The following is a 20,676-nucleotide window of genomic DNA, read 5'->3' as shown; positions in this document are numbered from 1 at the left end:
TCTAGTTTGTTTCTCTGCTTGAAGGAATATGGACCGAATCCCTCACCAAAGCCCAAGCAGACCCTACCGGCTTTCCTGGGGTTTGTTTGGCATGTGAGGGCAGAAGGACATCCAGCTGAAGCCATTCTACCTTGCGTACAGGAGTTAAAGGTTCATTTGGCCGCCTGGAAGGAACAGTGCCCCAGAAGTTTACTGGCCACCCCCCAGTGAGAAAAAGGTTTCAACTTTAAGTACATTACAGGTGTTTACTCTGCCTCTAAACTTGACTGAGGAGGTTATGGGGTTCAGATCCTCAGCTCCACGCTGACAGTTTATTGAAATGAAAGTGGCTAAAACCACCTGTGTCATACGATGGTAACACGGCCAAAGCACCAATCTCACTGCAAATTCTGCTGTACTGAACTCCTACTTGTAGAACAAGTTGAGAAATTATTAGACTGTCACTTACGTTTGGAGTGTGAATTAAAGTCAAAGAGGTCCAGTGTGTCTGGACAGAGATCTTAACTCTAAATTTCTGTTGCAAATATTATATACTATGTATAAGGGCAGAGGGCCTGTCTTGAAGAGAAGATAAAGTGTTAATTAATTTTCCCAGAAGGGCACCCACTATATGAAAGATCAATATGTCTGACTTACTAAACAAACATACACATTTATTTTTTAAGAGTTTTCTAATATTTATATACCAAATTGATAGAAGGGCTTATGCAGAGAGAGATTAGGCTGAAAAAATAAATTACAAAGAAAATGTCTGCAACCAAAAGCATAGGAGCCAAATACAGAAAGATTGAAAAACAAACACTACAGATATGTAACACTGATTAGGCTGTGTTATGCAGACTTTTCCCGGACAGTTACAAAAATAAAGTCCATCCATCTGTCAAAACATCTGCTCTGTGTATGAAAATTCAAACAGAATTTAGGTGGTTTCTATGAGTTTCCAGTAATTATCTCTCCTCCAGAAGCCTGGAACTTGCATCCTTCGATCTGGATTAATGATGCAGCAAAGAGTTTTTAATGACATCTTTTTAAGTGTAAGTTAAAGGGTAAGTCCCTGTGACCAACTAATATCCAGATTTTTCTCATTTTAAGAAAGCCGTTTCTTTTTTTTTTAACCAACATTGATGTCCATACTTCTTCTTAGATATTGCAGCAAATGCAAATGGCCAGATTATGCAGGACAATAAGTAGAAGGCAATAATAATCCATTATAGTATCATTAGCTTCAACAGTTTTCTGCTGATTTAATCCAGATAAGGATCAGACCCTGTAATACATTCTTCCTTTATTTCAGCCTTCCCACATAGCCAAGTGATTAAAATATCAGAAGGTTTTGTCTAAACTGGATGGGCAAGGGGATTTAAACCTATCATCTAACAGCTGGACAAACAAAACAAATATGTGTTTTGTCTTTCATATCAAAATGGATGGACAGTTTCCATATAAAGCCCCATGCATGAGTTTAATTAATATGTTTACTTTTTTCTTCTTCTTCTGTCCAATTAGTTGAATTCTCAAGTGACGAGGTCAGAGATATCCATGGAGAATAAGTAATCCCTGATATTACTCCTGTCATTCAAATTTATCACACTGCTGAAAGATGTTCTGGACTTATCAAGGAGCTTTTTAGCTTCTCTCTTTTCCTAGCGGGCTACTGCAGCTGTGATCAGTTCAGTCCGTATTGGCTAGGTATCTTTTTCAGCATGCAGCAGCATTGTTTCAAGGAAGATATTTCTCGAGTGTTAGTGCAATAAATATATGTATGATTGCGATGTACACAGATGATCGATTCTCAGCTAGATCCTGCAAACACTTTAGCATGTCAGTAAGCATATGCAAGGAAGTCCTTTTCAGGGTGAGCTCTACATGGTGTATGCTTTCACAGCTCCTGCTGCTTGTGTGCAAGTTTCTGTACAATGTAGTAACATTATTTAAAAATTATTACTGTTTCCCACTTTCTATTACAGTAACACTTAGAAAAATATCAGTCAAAGAGCAGTCTGCTTAAACAGGCCCAGAATAGGCAGGGAAAAAAGCAAATTATTCCAGTCCTGTTAAAATGCAATGATCTTTTAAAAGTTTATTTTATTGGAGTAAGCTAGTCGGTAACACTGCTGCAAAGCTATTGTGCTAAGTGCTGCATTGGCAGCAACAGGAAAGTCCCCGAGTGCTAGGAGCTTCCAACAGGCCCTAACGGGTGGGGAACTCATGCCTGGCACCTGTAATCGATGAGATAACCTTCCAGCTGAACCTGTATAGGCAGGTGCATGGTTTTAGAGCGGGGGACGCCAGCTGGTATGAAAACTTTGCAGATTACGATTTATTACTGTGTGCCCCTTGCAGTTTGGACCAATAACATCATTTCCATCCCTGTTTTGTCATTATTGTACCTTGCAATTAGCAGGATCAATGTTTTATAGTCCTATCCTCTGAAAAAGAGCCAGTCTGTGGTGCTGAGTGAAGTAAGTTGAGCAGCTGAAATATCAGGGTCTGTTTTACAGAAAGGGATTTCTATTAACTTAGTTCTTGGGGATTATATCCCCATTAGTCAAAGCCTTATAAGCAGTGTGCATGGCATCACACACACACACACAAATCCAATATAAACCCAGAATATGTCTTGGTAAAAATACCTAGTCTCTTTTATAATTGTGTGTTATTTTGTGGACTGAATTCTAATTGTACTTGTCTTCCCACCTCAGAGTTTTGAAAAAGCTGATGGAACCCCAGATTCAGTGGCCCTTACATTGGATCGTGATCTGGAGGACTTGACCCCTCCAGAGTTGTCAGGAATGACACTACTCTTAGGCATGGTGACCACTGCCAACATTGCGGAGGAACCATTGATTAATTCCACATCTAGATTTTCCTCTGCTGTCAAGATGTGCCCTGAGAAATTTCAGACTGAAGGTGCTGATGAGGGTTGATAAGACATTTTTGGTTGCCTAGTACAGCTTACTGTACTTCCAGTTATCTTTCCAATTAAGTTATGCCTGTTATCTGTCTGATTTTTTGATACGACAAGAGTTCATGAGAACATTTTAAATGTATAATTTACTCAAGTTGCAGGATGTCTGCATGAATTTAAACCATTAAAGCATCAAGACAAGAAAAAAGAAGCCAACTAACTAAGCATATGATAAAAAAAAACCACTGAAAAAAAGCAGATATATCCTGATTCCTTCAAGCCACAAAACCGCATGCCATATTAGCAAACAGTTGTATTGTCAGCACACTTGCACAGCAGATGGAAAGCTCCTCTGGTTCCTCCTCTGCATTAGTGAGGGTGAAACACAAAATGTCTCCCTGCCTGTCTACCTACTTACTTGAAAATCTGGTAGTCACTACTGGTACGTGGTCATTTGGCCCATAGTTTACCACTAAGGCTACACATGGAGGTAGCTAAGCCAGGTGGGATACTCCCTAGGGTCTGTCCCGAAAACAGTCTTAAGCCAGAATCCGTTAGAAGACGACATTAGAAGCCATGCTTTAAAGGTGCCTCCTTTGACTGCACAGACTAAACACACCAGGCCTTCAAATCTTTGTCGTTAGCACTAACCATCTGACCTAGCGATCTTAGGAAGTACAATTTCTCCAATTTTTTCTGCATTCAGTATGTTCAAATTACAAGACATGTTTTCAGTCCTTAAATCTTCATTCAGCAGATGCAGACAACAATTGTTCTGGACCTGTGAACAGCTAGAGGGATGCCAAGAAAAGGCTGCAGCACTAAATACCTGATTTAATGACCATCTATTATTTTTGTACATCTGGTTAACAAGACAAAACAAAGTCTTTTATGGATGCAGTCCAGCAAACAAGTGGGTTTTCAGGATTTTGCAGCCACAGCATGATTGTTGTACATTAAACCTTTCCATGAGTGTTAGCAAGCTTCCTTTATTTTGAATTGTTAGGTTTTTCGGTAGTATGCACTTCCTACAGCACAGAATGAATTTATTTAAGGAACAGAAGAGTATTTCAGGAATAATTCAAAACATTGGGAAGCCTTGAGGTCAAGCAGATGCCAGTTCTTTTCTGACCATAACTTTAAAACAAAATTGGTTTTGCTCTGCAGAGTAAACTGTCCCACATTTTGGGCATAGCTTTATTAGCAAAGAAATGAACAATACTGTTTGGTCTCAGCTCAAGCAGTCTCACCAAGCCCAGCAGCAATTTAAGTTGCAACCACAGTCTAGATCTAAAGAGTCTCTCTCATCTATCTCTTCTATCTGGGTGGGGTAATCACCTGTCTCCTGGAGAAATCAGATTACACCCCGCCTTTCCGAATAGGATCAACAGCTGCTAATTGGGTGGAGTATTTCAGACAGGTTGTCAAGCCTGTTATAGGTGTATAAAGCACTTAGACTCCCTATCAGTCAGCTTGCTTTTATTCAGCATACTATAGGCATATCCTGTAATGACTTCCACTCACAGCCACCTAAGATAAATATACTCAAAACTTCTGTGTTGAAAGCGAACGTAAAACCGTGAAGTGTTGAAAGGAAGCAAAAGACTGTTGCATCTATAAGGGACAGTTGCTTAGCAATATGTGCGCCTGTAAATAAATGTACTCTGTAAACTTGACTATGAAGTTACATGTGCCTTACTGTGGGAATCCAGAAATTTGTGTGTGGATGTTAAACTATTTTGACACCACAGAGAGATGCTGAACAGAGAAAACTTAAGTGACAGAAGCTTAAAATTCTCACTCAGTAAAAATTTAGCACCAAAGTGAAATTGTTGAGTTTGCTGAGCGGTTTGGGGGTTTTTTATTGTTAGGTTGTTTTTTTTAGGGTAGGGTTTTTTTGTTTGTTTGGGTTTTTTTCATTTTTATATTCATGATATATGTATAGTAACTTAAAGTTTTGGAAGATGTTAATCAGGAAGGAATTACGCAATGGAAAAAGAGATCAATAGATTATTTGATCCAACACAGATCACGTCACTCAGTCAAAAAAAGAAAAAGAACAAACAAAAAAAACAAAAGCAAGAGAGATATGGATTCTCCCTTTATTTACTGTTCTTACTTTTTCTGTTCCACCATTTTCAGAATACAACACTTTTTCTACACTGAAAAAGTTTTTTTGAAGATCATCTATTGACATGAAGATGTGGTAACTGAACAAAGCATTAGCTTCAACATAGGAAATAATTGCATATTACTTCCTAGGTTATTTTAAGAACTTTCCCTTTAGTTCTTTTACTTATTACAAAAGAAAAAAGACAATATTTTAGACTTGTGTGCAGCAGGTAGGAGTTTAGTAGACTTATTTTTGGTGTATGTAAGTAACAGGACTACAGAAAAACCATCAGTTGTGGACTAATTTAATAGTGCCATAGTGACCACATCTTGAGTACTGAGGAACTGTGATATGTGATCGTTCAGAGCAGACCTATCCTTAATTTTTAAACTAGCCTTTCTTTTATTAAAGCAACAGAAAATCCCAAACCCTAAACCAAACTAAACAACCCCCCCCCCCCCCAAAAAAACAGTCTATTTGCTAAAATAGAAAGAATGTGAAGCAAATTCAGAAAAAAAAAAAGAAAAAGAAAAAAAGATGTAACTGGCACCAAAGGAAAGGCTTTTCTCTGACTTCATGAGCTTCAGACCGAAGCCCTGAAAGGAAATAGGAACTAAACATATCGATCATTTTTACTAGTCACCCAGTTAATGTGTTTCTCTGGAAAGACATGTACGAAGAATAAATTCACTCTGTCCATCTTGGGATGCAATAAATCATAAAAAGGAATTACCCAACATGATTTTGAAATAGCAATAGCTGGTAACTCAGCCATAAATAAAAGTAATTCTCAGACTTTGCCAAGGCCGAACTAGGGCTCATAAGGAACACCTATTGATAGAAATTTAAACCCCATAATTTTGGAAAAGATTCTTCCACCATTTCTCCTTTGCTTCCTCTTTATTAACTCTGTGACTTTGTATTTCAAAAACAACAAAGAAAACATTTCTGCAAGACTGCATTAAATCTGCTGAATATTAAGTTTCCTTCAGAAGCAAATTTCTATAGTCACACCTATAAACAGAAAAATAAGCCCAAAATTGGAAAATTAGCTTTCTCCTCGATCTATATCAATTTGTTCCCCATACTGAAAGACTTAAATGACTTCCCATGATATGTAAGTGAGTAAAATATGAAAACCTGAACAACTGCCAACTTAATTCTTCCTCTGTATAAGTACACAAGTTATTACCTTATGGTAACTGATTTGCCTTGGTCAATTCATATAACGAAATATATGCAAATGCCTAAATGAACACAAGCTGTAGGATCAATATCTGAACTAAGAGCCATAAATGAGGCTTTATGCTGGTGGGTGTGTTGTGGGGGTCCATCCAAGAACTGGAGCAATTTCCCGGGGGGGAAATTCTGTTAGAGAGCTCCACGGGACTTTGAAAGACTCCAGTCTACTATACTTTTTTACCAAGCTCATTTCACCTCTAAGTGAAAGGCTTGTAGGTTTGTTTTATTTTTTTCCCCCATCTGTCTTTCTCTTTTGTCCGTAGTCTATGCAAAGCAGTTTTATGCAGCAGCAATATTAAAGCAGCACACTACTTCACAAAATATCTCACTCCCTCGTCTCCCAAATGGTAAGAAATGCTTTGGCAGGAAATCATGCCCACATTAAAGATCATGGACAAGATTAAGGAGTGAGCAGCCCTCAAGCTAATAAACCCAGCATACTAACTGGAACATTTGATAGAGTTGAAAGGGATATGCAGTGGCATTATTTGTCTTACAAATGGCTCAAAAGTCACATTTCTCCTTGTAGTAGGTAATACTGAGAGTAAATTCTGTCCCTAATCTCACTGGCGGTCCGTTGGTTTGGATTTTTGCTCACTTTACCCCTTTCTACTCCCAGGAGACATTCACCTTTCCCTTTTCCCCAGGCTGGATGGGGGTCCTGGGTCTTTAGGCTCTGTTAAAGGGTTTCAGTGGTATGCTGGAGCCAAGGAGCCAGAAAGGAAATGGGGGTGGCGGTGAGGGTTGGTGGTAGAAAAGCTGGAAAACTGGCTGTAGATGTCCTCCAAAGGAAGAACCCTGACAGAAAGGGATGAACTTCTTTTTGGCACACCCAAAGGGCCAGAGGTAATTTGACCGGAAAAATTGTGCCTGTCAGATGAATTTAGAAGCAGGCTTTCTAGATCCAGCCAGCATTGTATATTTAATTTTCAGATTCCCTCTTCAGATCTTTGTTTACAATAACAGATGAAAAGAATTACTTTTACTTTCTGCCTCCATGTTCTTCTGTTTTCCCTAAGGCAACAACAGTAATAAAATGAGTTAAAGGGAATAGTGGTTATTGATTGCCAACTTTGTTTTTCCAAAGTATCACCAGATATGGCTGAGGGACACTTGCTAAGTTCTACACCACTTTTTCTTTTCTTTCTTTTTCTTCTTTCTTTCCAAATCATTGCACTCTGATGGATCTATAAGCCTGTGGAACTGCTAATCTTCCTATGATTTAGGGAGGGGCTGGAAAACTTTAATGGAAGCATAAACTGAGATGGCATATGAACATTTTGGCTTATATTAAGTATTATCATAACAAATGAGATGGTGAATTAAATTACAGCCATGTGAGTCTACCTGCATGAACCATAAACTCAATAATTAAGTGTTGGCCTCACTTAAATGCAAAGAAGCGTGCACAGGATATAGCTATATGATCTGTAGTGTAAAGAGTCTTACTTCTTCTTAACTGGGAATAGGTTTCTGATCTAAAGCGATTCCAAATTACCACCAAGAGAACTATTGAGTATAATAATGTCAATCACAGTTGAATTCAGGTAAGAGTTAATAACTAGGTAAAATTTAATGGCAATTAAATAGCCCAAGTAGGTGTCCATCTCCTATAAATTATAATACAGTCAGTGCTAATACACACACAATTGTGCTGATACACTTTAGCTGTTAAGGGAAATGACACAAAAGTGTAACTCTCTGTATGGACTTGTTTGTTCATTTGACAGAGCAATATGTAGGAGCTTGCTGGTATCAAGTAAAAGCAATTGGTACTCTTTGTATCTATTTGTATATCAACATTTATTTCTCACCAGAAATATCCAGGGAGAAGCCGTTTTCATACAGCATGCAAACTGTGTATAAGTATCTGTCATCATGTAGCTTGTCCTATGTGACTTTGTTAAAGTACCCATTGAAATTTTAAAGATTTATACATGTCAAGGCCAGAAGGGACCATTTCAACAATTTAATTTGAGCTGGGATCTTTAAAAGTGGCTAAATAAATTAGATAGTCAAATCACACTTGAAAATAACATCCTAAGGTGCCCTTCAAAAACACATCTTTAAAGCTTTCAAGTTGTGGAAATCTATCATACCCTTTAATAGGGATTTCTCTGATTAATTGTGTACCATGTGAACTATTGCTATGGTGCCTCAGCCAAATCTAGTGCAGAGATGTATCGACTAAACAGCAGCCAAAACTTTTAAAACAATAGCAAATTATTAGTTTAAGGACTAGATGAGCTTTCCAGTCAAGAAGCTATTCCTACCCTATCCCTACCTGCAAAACTAACTAGTGTTTCTAGTAACTTTTGTAAATCACCCAAGCTTTGCTTTGCTGGTTTATGACATCCCAGGAATGTCAGAGTGGAACTGGAGCCACTTTTTTTTTTTTCAGTTACCTATTATTTAACCCATATGTAATGCAGAGGTTGCCATGTGTTTCTGCTGGGTCCCAGGTGCCTGTGAGATCTTAAAATCAAAACACTGAGGCTCACTAGTGAGGGATATGACTAGCAGCATGTCTGTACTGTAAGTTCAGTATAAAAGCTGAGAAGTATTCTGTAGAGACTTTGTCTTCTTTGATCATTACCAAGGTCTGGTCAGGAATCGTGAGAAATATTCACGGGACTTACAGCAACCAGAATACATCAAATGAGAGACTGAAGTCCAGAATAGCAAGAAATCCTCACAGAATTGCTCATTTACTTGAATTACGTAAGCAAATATTTTATTTGTTATTCATAGTCTTTAATTTTTCATGAACAATGTTACTTCGGTGCTTGTGATACTCTATACCGAGGAAATGGAAATATAAATTGTAATACTAAGTACTTAACATGGGACAGTAATTATGATTTTATTGGAAAAAATCTGTATTTTGTGGGAAAGCGTAGCAGTTGTTAGTTAGCTTCTATCAGAGAAGTCCTGCTGTAAGTAAGTATTGCATAGCTGGGGGGAGTCTTTCAGCCTCTCTTCTCAGCTTACCCATCTAAAAAAAAGACCCAAAGCATACTTTAAAAGGTTTATCTACCTATACAGTGAGCAAAGCTTAACTAATTAACATATACTAAGCCCTTTAAGAAACAGAAATGAAAACGACTGCTCAAGGAACAAAGGGATATCAGGAGAGCGGGAAGAGCCCAAGTCGGCCGCTCTCCTCAAATCCCGTGTGGACTGTCCTGAGCTACAAACCTGCTGTGCCTAGATTGGCATGACTGACAGCGTCAGTATAAGGAATCCCTCTGAAGGAGTGAAAACGACAGTAAATTACCTCTTATAATTATGAGAGGAAATCTCGGAGGTCATAGCTGAGGTTAGCAGTGGGGCAGAGCCGGGGTTATACTTGTGCTGCAGCTGCTGCAGTGCACCTGGCCTATTAGTGGGGACTTGCATTTTCAGCACTGACTTCCCCTGGAGATCAATAATTAAAAAAAGTTTTTTAAAAAGACCTCGATGTAGAAGTATAGACTGTCATGTAGAAAGTTCTGAACCATCACAAATGAAGAGTATCTAATATCTTAGCAGTGGTACATGCTGAAAGCAGTATTAAATCAAGCATGTTTTATATGCCACTTTATTTGTCCTCTATTTTTCTTGTTCCCTCTAATGAGAGTCTGTTGAGTTATTTTTATGGCCTTTACATTTCACACTCCCAAGGTACTGACAATGACTTTAAGGAATAAATGAAGGAGGAATAATAAGTTTCTTAAATGATCTGTAATCTTGATCTGTAATTACAGTTAAAGCAGTTACATTAAATACTTTGTAATGCACTGTTTTATGGCAAGAATAGATAGCTGTAAATATTTAAAGAGGATGACCTGAACACACCAAGACATATATTCCATCTTTCTAGCTGCCTGCCAAAACTGGACCCACATTACATACAACCTATGCATTTGGTTTTTGGTTTTTTGTTTTTTTTTTTTTTTATTTTTCACCTACACTTGTAGAGAAGACTAAAAATTAAAAAAAGAAAGCAAAACCCCAACAACCCATATATGTGAAAAATGTTTATGAAAACAAATTATCTGATTCTAGCAACATTGTGCTGTACTACTGTTTTCCTCCGTTTGGGCTGCAGTGTGTCGTGAACTCTGTCCTCCTGTTTTGCCTTATTCTTTTCAACCAACTCATGGGAGTGCTGCTTCTAATGCACAGGATCATAGCAGGCAGCTAATGCACCAGGGTCACACACAGCATTGGGGTGTGGTATTGGCTTCACCTTTTACTCGTGATCAGCAGGCATAGCTGCCTTAATATCATAGGAATCAGGATGAATAAAATAGTTACAGCACAAATAATCAGAGGATGGGGTCCTGAACTTCCCAGCTCACTCCAGAATAATAGTGTCTCTATTTACAATGAATGGATTGGAATCAGCCCGGTGCAACGTATAAAACATCCTCTTTCTTACTATTGTGAATTTCTAAAAATAATTATTAAAAAATAAAAGAGTATACTTTCATTCTAAGCGCTGAATCTCTTATTAATATTCTAGGCTTCAAACCTAGCTATAAAAAAATCTACTTAATGTAATATCATAATACTTAGCATAAGATCAAGCTGCAAGGTTAGTTAATTTGCTCAGACATTTAACACTAGCCTTATTTTTTTTTAACCTTGAATATTAGATTTTCTAGTCCTCACCTTGCAATGTACTCCTGAAAATTATTTGTGAACATGAATAAGGATTAATTTAAATGTATTATTTCTATGTAATGAGATAGGCCAAGTGTCTGGCACTTTAGCTGTCCCTTCACATATATAGCTTAGCCCATATTTCTTAGTTTCTACCTAATCCACCTCTACTGCTCCCAAATGCCTTTTTATGAAGACAACTGTCCTCTATGGCCTAAGTAAAGGACTGATGAAACTATTTTTATTATGACCTAGGAAATTATTCAAATGGAGCTCTCTGGAGGCATATGGTTGGCATTATGAATATTTTACGGAATCATCTCTGAAAATCAGGCCAATAGCATATACACACGGGGCCAAGTTCCACTCTCAGTTATACCTTGGCAACCACAATGATTTCCCATTTGGCCATGCTATGCAAGTATTTGTTTGGCTTATTGCATGCATGTATTTTTTATCTTTTTTTCCCTTCTTCAGCCTTGTCTTCCCATTTCCAATATTGTTCTTATAAAGAAGACAGTTATTATCAGTGTGGAATGATTATTATCTGGGGGCTAGTGGCTATGTCTGTCCTACCTCATAAATACAGGCAATAAGATGTACACAAGAATGAGGGAAAATGTACAGAAAATTATGCCTAGTGTAACAGTGTTTTCCTGAGGCACCAAAACTGATGCAGAATGTTGAAACCACTTCGACCTCAATCTTGCTATGAACTCCATGCAGGAAAGAGCTCAGGGAAACCCACTGACTCCAGTGAGATGCCACAAAGAGAGAGCACTTCTCAGAACTCACTGTAGGACTGGGACCTGGAGCAGGGCAAAAATAGGTCAAAATATTATGTACCCTGAGATCACGAGACAAGTATACAAGGGTTAATATTTCTCATTCTGATGTCTCTCCTCCCTTCTCGGGTTTTTGGTTCGTTTTTTTTTTTTTTTTTTTTTAAATAAATTCTATTTAATTTGTATGATTTCCATTTATAAATTTAAACCCTTGGTCATGAAGATGAGATTTCATTATTTTGAATAAGAAGGCTGAGATAACTCAAGACTGAAGTTATGATCAGATGTGTGACCTTAGAGAGGAGGAGAAATACTTTAAGAATTAACACAATAAGACATAATAAAATATATACAATGTTTTATAAAAGAAAAAGAAATGCTAAAAAGATTTGTACTTACCAGGATATCTTTTCCAGCCCACTTGCACTCATCCCTTCGGGAATGAGATACAGGCCAAACAATCTAAAGACATAGAACAAAAATCACGTTGTGTTATTTCATGCTTCAATAATCACAAATTGCAGACCAAATGCTACAGAGTCTCTTTACCCAGTTTCTCTTTTCCCCATTCTTTTCCTTATTTCCTTTTCTTCCATAAAATTTGACGACAAAGAAATGAAATTATAGGAGCAAAATAGAGATAATAGGAATCACAGTAAAAACAATCTTGAATAGTCTGTATTGTGAATCTTAGCAGTGAATCTTGTATGCTAACGATAAGAGGGCTGACTCTCCATTAAGTGAGTGTTCTTTCACTGTTTTAAATCTGATGTAATGGAATGGAGACTGAGAGCAAAAAATTGCAGATACTTACTAACAATAAATCGGATCTATGTGAAATGCGATCTCAAGTTAGAGTTACAGCATCAGAAATGAGGTGTTTGCCTCTTCAGTATATCTACTAGTTCATTCTTTTACTAAGTTTAGTTAATTAAATAATAAAAAGGAAGCCATGGTATTTGAAAAATATCACACCATCAAAATAGAAATGTTTATGCTGTTCCTATAGAGCTACCCTAACACAAGTAAACCTAAACCTAGGTTTACTGTAGTGTTTGCTTAGCAGAAAATGGATCTCACCTCATACAGAGAAAATCCAGAGATGCTCACAGTCAATTATTCATGTTTTTTTGAAAAGCTTTTAGGAATTACATATAGAATAAAACATGATCTTCCCATAAAATGCCAGGCTATTCATTTGGGAGCCTCAGATAATGCAATATGAATGGCCATAAGTCTGGACTACAGCCTTGGTGTTCAATACAGTTCATTAAAGAAAGGAAAAGGCTAAGTATTCAAAAAGAAAAGAAAAAAAAAAGAATATGGATGACAGAAGAGATTGAAGGAGATGTTATATATGACATTTGAAAATACACTTTGCAACCACATTTTTAAATTCAAAATTTTCTTAAAACTTAATGAAATCCAAACTGAAATCCAAACAGCAATCGAACATCTTAAGTCTATAAAATAAGGCTGAAAATTTTATGAGCACATTCTCTCTCAAAGGATTCCTGCTACTTCCTGTTTCTATTCTCAGCTTAAAATGTGCAGAGACATGTGAAAATTTGAATTTACTAGGTTGAAAAACATTAACCAAACTTCCGAGATCTCCCAAAAGGACCAGTTCAAATTCAGTTCAATTTTTGGGCAAAGATTTCTGTATTATTCAAACCAGTATTCTAATCCATAAAATGAATGGCTAGATGTTCTTTTTCCTTATTCTCACAGTGCAATATTTTCCTCTAATTTGGTTTATAAGTCAGCTAAATTGAACTGCTTTTAATAGACTGGAAAGTTCGGCTTTTTGAGTTGTGCTCCTTTGGAGTCCTATGTTGCTATCAGTATTTAGACAGAAACCTTAGTTCTTTTTTACATGGTGGAAGCAACAACTGGTGAAGTTTGATCTCAAGTGGAGCACTGGCTGCATTGTAAGTTTGATTGAAGTTTCTTCTGTGACCCTCGTGTCTTTAATAAGCAGATCCCAAAATTCTTTAAGCCTTTTGTCTATTCTTAAATCTAAAGTCTAAATTGTAAATCTGTTCTTTAAGTCTGTTGCCAACGTTGCCAACAGCAATTCTTTATTTAATATATTAATATTTGTATGCAATTTCAAGTAGTGTTCTAAAGGTATCTGAATACATAAGTATGTAAGATACAATTCCTCCCATTCTACAGAGCTGTTTTCTGCAATGGAAACACCTTCTTTCCTTTAATTATTCCAGATGTTTTGCACATTAAGCTATCAATCCCTCAGAGAATTCAAATAAATAGCTAGTTTCCTTTATAGCTGCTCTAAAGAGAATAGAAAAGAAAATACCCAGTTTTCCTTTTATCCTTTTTCCTTAGAGAATACAAATGAATAGCCTGTCTTCCCTCTGAACAGAAAACACAAGGTATTTATTGCTATCATCTTAGGAAGCTAATAGTCAAACGGGCAAAAGGTCAGGAACACCAAGAAAAAAAAATCCCTGGGTATTGAAGCAATATATCTCTCATAAAAGAATACTCCCTGGATTTTAAAATGTGCCATCAAAATACTTAATATAACAAATCAAACCTCCATCTCATTGTTTACCTTCTTAGCATTTTGTCTTATTAAAATGTATGAAAAATGAAATTGTTTATTTAGACCCCAACAAAAGAACATCACTGAACTGTTTGTCAGCTTCTAATGTGTCTCCAACTTTTACTGGAAAATTATACTCCCCATCAAGGATGGCAAGATTTTATGGACCTATTCCTCTTTTATTAATACTAAATCTGTTTTGGTTTGAAAGCAGCAGAAGCAGAGTGCCTACAACTGCTGGGTTAAAGGAGAGAAATCAACACTTAGATTCCCAAACAGCTTCTTTTTATCTGCAAACAAATACAGAGTAATAAGGCCTTTTTGTGCAAACTGTTATAACAGTTGTTTGGGTTTTTTAGCAGTAAACATGAAAATATGTCTTGTTTGGGAAATAGCTGGATTATCCACTTATCATTTACTTTCTCACTGTTTGAAAAAAAGTATTGTAGATTATACAGTTATAGGTTATAGGCTTATTATAAATTTCTCTTCATAAAGTCAGCAGATGTTTTTGTTGTAATAGTATTCCTGACACCCAAACACTGACGACATAATCCATACAGTGCCCAACATAGTCTGAGTAATAACAATTCTGCAACATTAAAAGTATATATTTACATTGTACAAAACATGAATGAAAGTACCTTTTGATATTCCTTGATGTTAACCAGGTTGAAAGAAAATATGTGATCCTTTGCTCCAACATACAGCCGACTGCGTTCTTCATCCAAGAGGAAAGTATGATAACTGGAGCTATTAGCTAGTCCATTGAAATTGATTATATTGTTGGATTCCAACATTTCTGTAAGATAAAGGTAATACTTTTGTTGTTAATATGTTTGATAAAATACAGATGCATATTTTGACTTGTACAGATTTCATTTTAGAAATGCATACTTATGGAGTAGAAACCAGTGAAAGCATTATGTACCTGGGCCCATGAATGTTTTTCTTTCAAGTACCGAACCCCAAACTGCTTGTGAGATTCAGCTCTATATAAACAAAGGTCAAAACACCAGTGAAATCAATTAAAAGCCTGTATGAGGTTTTAGGTAGTAAAATTCTATCCATGTAACTCATCAACTGTTGGACAAAGTTCAATTTTGTTCAATCAATGAGATTTACAAGGATAAACCTGAGGATGACCAGCTGATAAAAAACACATCTAAACACAAAATCTCCTACTTTCAGCATACAAAACTATTTCATACAGATCTGTAAGTTATAAGAAAGGGGATAAGAATGACTAGTTGACAAGATAAAATAACATGTACAATCTATTCTTACATGTAATATTATCTTCCCTGCTTACTGACACAGGCAGTGTGTTGTTCCCTTGCTTGGAATTGTGTATTTATCCATCACAAAAACAAAACTAGAGAAGGTAATTTTGCCTCTGTTTAAACTCAAGAATAATTTTCTAGTTCCCATACTCCTCATAGAGCCATTGCACTTGCCAAGGACAGGATTTTTTTAAGTACAAGGATCTACAGAATCCTCTTAGCTGTTTACAAACATTAACAAAGGCATACGCATTTTCCTGAAACCGCTTAAAAATATTTTTTCCATAAGATAATACAGACCATATTAGTATAAACTTTCATGAAAACGCTCTTTCTTTATTCCTGTCTATCTACATTCATATAAGGACCAAAGCGAAACCATCTCTCATTTCAAGTCACGTCTGCACTAGTAAGTCATCGACAAGAAACTTTCCCTGTGATGACAAATCCTATGCGGCTCAAGTCCCAGCCTTGTGATGTGCGGAGGCAAACACGCAGTTTTAGGAGCAGCAGCAGTTCCCTCGACGCCAGTGCAGCTCCTCACACAGCACCCATGAGGACACATGCGAAAGGGAGTGAACACATCGGGATCCAAGGGCTGACGGCTGGAGGGCACGGCCAGACCTTCAGGCATCCGATGTCTGTGTTAGCTCTGCCGTATGTGCAAGCCAAGGACAAGTGTCGCTCCTCTCAAAACAGCTGCCAAATGCCTAGATGGCTAGGATTTGCCTAACAGTGCAGCTACCTGCTATGACTTTCTGATTTTCAGTAAGAACACTCCCATTTTCCACCATTCGTCCAACTGATGAGTGAGCGTAAGGTAGCATCCCCTATGCTGCTAAAAGTCAAGGTCAAACTGCTGTTAAAACAGAAGCTTCTGCTTAATTTTCTTTTTAAACTTGTTTTCCTTCTTTTTTTTGACCCTTCTTTTATTTTAACCAGAACAAGTAAGATGTTAGGTGGGGCTTTTTTGGACCTACATAATAGTGGTACTTATTTTAGAGAATTTCAGCACCTGCAGCTTAGTAGTCCCACAGATATTAAACCTATTTTTCACATTCACTTATACCAGGTGGATTTTGAAGCAGGCTGATACTCTATAATGGCAAGAATTAGTAGGCAACATACTCAAGGAAGGTAAGGATAACACTAAGAGTTGCATACCATTCAGGCTAGCTTTGCCCCAGTATTGTTTGCACTTATTTGGAAAAACTCTCACCAGCACCAAAAAGAGTTAATTTGCACAGCAGTGTAGCAAAGTGTCAGAGCATGCACTATATTTTGTTCCCTATTCTACGTTTTTTTTCTGGTTAAATATAACTATACATTTTTATTACAGAATACTTTTTTAAAACTTGTACTGCTCAAGACTTAAGTTCTCAATTATTTTTTTTTTTAATGTAACAAGAAGAAATCAAATCACCCCAAGCAGTCTTGTCAAAATAATTCTTCTGGCTTCCTGCCAAGTTCTAGAATTTGACTGTATTGTCCTCCAGTTCACTTATTTGCATTTTGTTAGAGACTTTACTAATTCTCTTTACATTGTAATGACTGATTCAGATGTTGAATGTCGACTTGCTGAATAGTGAGTGATGCAGATGATTGATTGCTTAACTTGTCTTAGAACTCTCTTGGCTAGAAATGCTTTGCTGTCATCTGTATCTGATCATTTTTCTTATAATACAGCTGTCAAAAACCTTTGTAATTTTTTCATCTTTCTTGGTTTGAACTCCCATAGGTATGATTCTGCCCTTTGTGACTGCGGCATAAAGACAAGTGTCTGCTGAAGTCAATGTTACACAAATGTAAAACTGATGTAAATTGAAATAAGACCAGTTAGGCACACAGCTACTTGGTTTAAAACAAGCCTGATGTGATTTTGCTAATGCTGAGTTCTAAATCTTCACATCCACAGATGGTGATTGATGTTTTCTTTTCTTTCTAATATTCATGAAAAATGTTAGATCATAACATTGGAGTCTAAGGTTTATTACGGCCAAGAGTAAATTACATCATCATCTTCACTGTTCATGTGTCTCAACAGTAAAACTTAAAAGGACCAGGTGTAGCTGTGCGGGGAAATTTTTTTTTTTTTTTCTTTTAACTTTCTGTGACTCTTTAGAGTATGCAACAATGTTAAAGGTAACACTGGGGGTTTTTTTGTGAACAGGCAACTTAAATTAAAAGCTAAATACCACGGCCTTCTCTAAGATTAGGACATTTCTCCTGGGTTTTAGTCCAGTATCTGTTGTGTTGTCCCATTATTGATTTTTGCAGGAGATGACCAGATTTCCAGGGTCTACTGCCCAACAGATTAGGCCTAAGCATATTCCAAGCAGTGTATTTCAAATCATGTGAAATCAGGTTTCTCCCTATCAGGAATCAGGTTGAGAATATAGGTTGAGGAGAAAAATGTCCTTTGGATGCTGATGATTCTCATTCACTACTAATTTAGTTAGGATTGAGTTACATCACAACTAAGAGGTGAAAACCTAAATAATCTCTGCAGTTCCTCTGCTGATTATTCTAACTGACATGTATACCTGCAGTGATGAATATGGCTTCATACGACATTCTGGAAAGGGCTGCTGAAGAGCAAAGCAATGACATTTGCACAATCAATACAAATTAAGTATTCCACTTCCTCAAATTCATTAGTTTCAAAGTGTTTACCACCCAGTGTCTTTTCAGTATCCAGCCAGTGACTGTTGCTGAGAGAATGACAGAAACACCAGTGACAGGGCACGCTCCCAGAAGGGCACTGACATCCACCAATTCTGTTAAATGTCGATCAGTCATGCTGGCAAGGTACATGGCTGATCAGTGCTAAAATAAACCAAGATTTACAGCAAAGATTGCACAGCAATGACAAGATGAAAATTATGAATGCCTTCAGTAAGTCAATTGAATTAATACTGTTGACTATGCATACCCTAATTCTTTTCCATTTTTTGTTGTTGTTGTTCTTATTAAAGGTTGGCATATCTACGACCTATGCAGACAGGTAATGGTTGCCTGTCCTTAAAGTCATTTTTTTACTTCCTCTATGCTTTGTCCAGTTACTTTTATTGCAAAGATGGCAACATTACTCCCATCAGTTGTTGCAGCCAAGTACCATTTCTTCAGTAATTGCTCAGAGAGCATTTACTTATTTCCTTTTGACACATCCTCAGCTGTAGTCATGCCTGTTGTTTTGAACAGGAATGAATGAACCCTATAAAACTAACCACTGCACATTATGACTGTAGTATTGTCTATAAAATCCTCTGTGAGGTATATTTAGAGTGGGTGGTGATATTTTGAAGGTAATGAAGACTTCATTGCTTTTGTTATTGGTGCTTACTTCCCACATTTATGAAGAATGTTGCAGGTGACAAAAACTAACGGTTTGAAATGCACCATATCTTAAAAACCATCATATTATAATGAATTTTCACTTGCGATGATCACTGAAACCAGCTGGAGGTTGAGTTTCTCAAGGTTTGTGGGCCAGATTCTTCTACTAACCACTTCACTTCAACTACATTTAATTCAGTCCTGACTCGCTTGCTCCCTCTTACTCTCCTTTCTCTGCCAGTGTCCAGGCTTGAAGTATTTGACCTTTTTCAATGTGCCTTTCTGTAGACTCTGCATGGTCTTTCTTCTATTAACTGATGTTTCTGTTGGTCCAGCCTGACTTGTGTCAGAACATTCACTTTGCCAGACCAAGCTGGCAAATTTACAGAAGAAAACTAGTCCCTAACTCTTGCCTTCCTTTTAATACATGGTTATTTAATTTGCTAATGGAATCACAACTTAATAGTATGTATGTGCACAGAGGGCCAAATTCCTGCAACGAAATCCATGGAGATATGCATGCACAAGGAATGTAGATTTGGTTTATTTTTATGACATGTTTTTCATTAAAGAATAAGCCAGAAAACCACAGCTATAGCTAAGATGAATACAGTCAGGCAGATCCTGAGGTTTGCTTTATCCATGGTTGGTATTCCACTGTAAACCTTGTTATATGTCTGTGTTCCTTCAGCGGAGTTTGTCAAGGGGAGAACATAACAAAAGAAAACCATCTTATTTTTTACCTATCTACTACTAGGCAAACTATCTTTTTAGTGAGAGGGAGTTTGTCTGTGTAACAAGTTAGAAAATTTGTGAGCTTTGGCCTGCATTCCTGTTATAGACTTCACAATAACATGCCAGCCAAGATTATTTTTGTTGATAAGGATCAAAGCGCCATGCCAATTTCTAGGAAAATCAGTTTCTAGAAGAATCCCAGTTTCCTCACTAGGATTCAGATCTGGCCCTGTCCTATTACTGGTGACTCTGCAGAGTGACTGGATTATACAGGCAGTTCTGCTCGTCATAACATGCTTGTGAATCAAATGAGTGGGTTGCAGGTTGCACAAAATTCTCAACCTTCATTCCTTTGCCAGCAACGATAAGATCTCGCTGCGTATCACCTAGCAGTAGATAAAAGATGAGTCAATGCGTATTATGCCATCAAACAGGGATTTTGCTGAATTGTGAGCAATGCCTCCCACAACTTCATGCTAGAACATTTCCTTCTTCTCTCGCCAGGCTTTTACTTTGGCTACAGAGTATCAGGTGGCCACATGTTTGCACATGCATTTGTTGCTTACACAGATGCATATTGTGCCTGTTCTGTATATCAGCATGTATATCTGTCTAAATAATCCTGGGTATACATTAGTCGTTACTCTTTGAGTGATTATTTGCTGAATTCTAAGATACTAATTCTACCATGCAAGGAACGAGGTGGCTATTTTAACTTCCAACTGCTCCTGTAGCTTCCCCATTTTATTTCTCTGAGTGTAGATGGTAAAGTCTGCCCCTGTCAAACAGTTAGGGAAAAGGCATGGACTGGCAGGAGATCGAGACAGCTTCCTGCAAGTTGTTAGCCAGCAGAGCTTATTTGGCAAAACCAGGGATATAAGCAGGGAAAAGGCACTGGATTTGTTGTGAGTCCATTCCCCATCTGAAAGAGACAACAGCTGCCATGCACACGGTGGGGTATTTCAGTGGGGTATTTCCATATATTATAAAAGTTGACAGGAATGAACTCAGATGGGTGCTGTGTCAGGTGTCTGAAATCAGGTGAGCTTGACCCCATC

The 20,676-nt window shown here is 37.3% G+C and overlaps 1 protein-coding gene across 4 annotated transcripts in view; it reads right to left on the bottom strand.

Annotated features, from left to right (window-relative positions):
• SEMA3A (semaphorin 3A) overlaps nucleotides 1-20,676 on the bottom strand; it is a 335,619-nt gene that overhangs the window by 106,132 nt on the left and 208,811 nt on the right. For all 4 annotated transcript variants that reach the window (XM_030015370.1, XM_030015368.1, XM_030015367.1 and 1 more), the window contains 2 exons: nucleotides 14,909-15,066; nucleotides 12,095-12,157 (listed from right to left, as the gene is read on the bottom strand). In XM_030015370.1, coding sequence (XP_029871230.1) covers nucleotides 12,095-12,157; nucleotides 14,909-15,066 — 221 coding nt within the window. The remainder of the gene's footprint in view (nucleotides 1-12,094; nucleotides 12,158-14,908; nucleotides 15,067-20,676) is intronic.

This window comes from Aquila chrysaetos, chromosome 5 (assembly GCF_900496995.4).
Source record: "Aquila chrysaetos chrysaetos chromosome 5, bAquChr1.4, whole genome shotgun sequence".
Taxonomy (NCBI): Eukaryota; Metazoa; Chordata; class Aves; order Accipitriformes; family Accipitridae; genus Aquila; species Aquila chrysaetos.
Note: the sequence above shows the minus strand (reverse complement) of the source record. Positions and strands in the feature narration are given on the sequence as shown.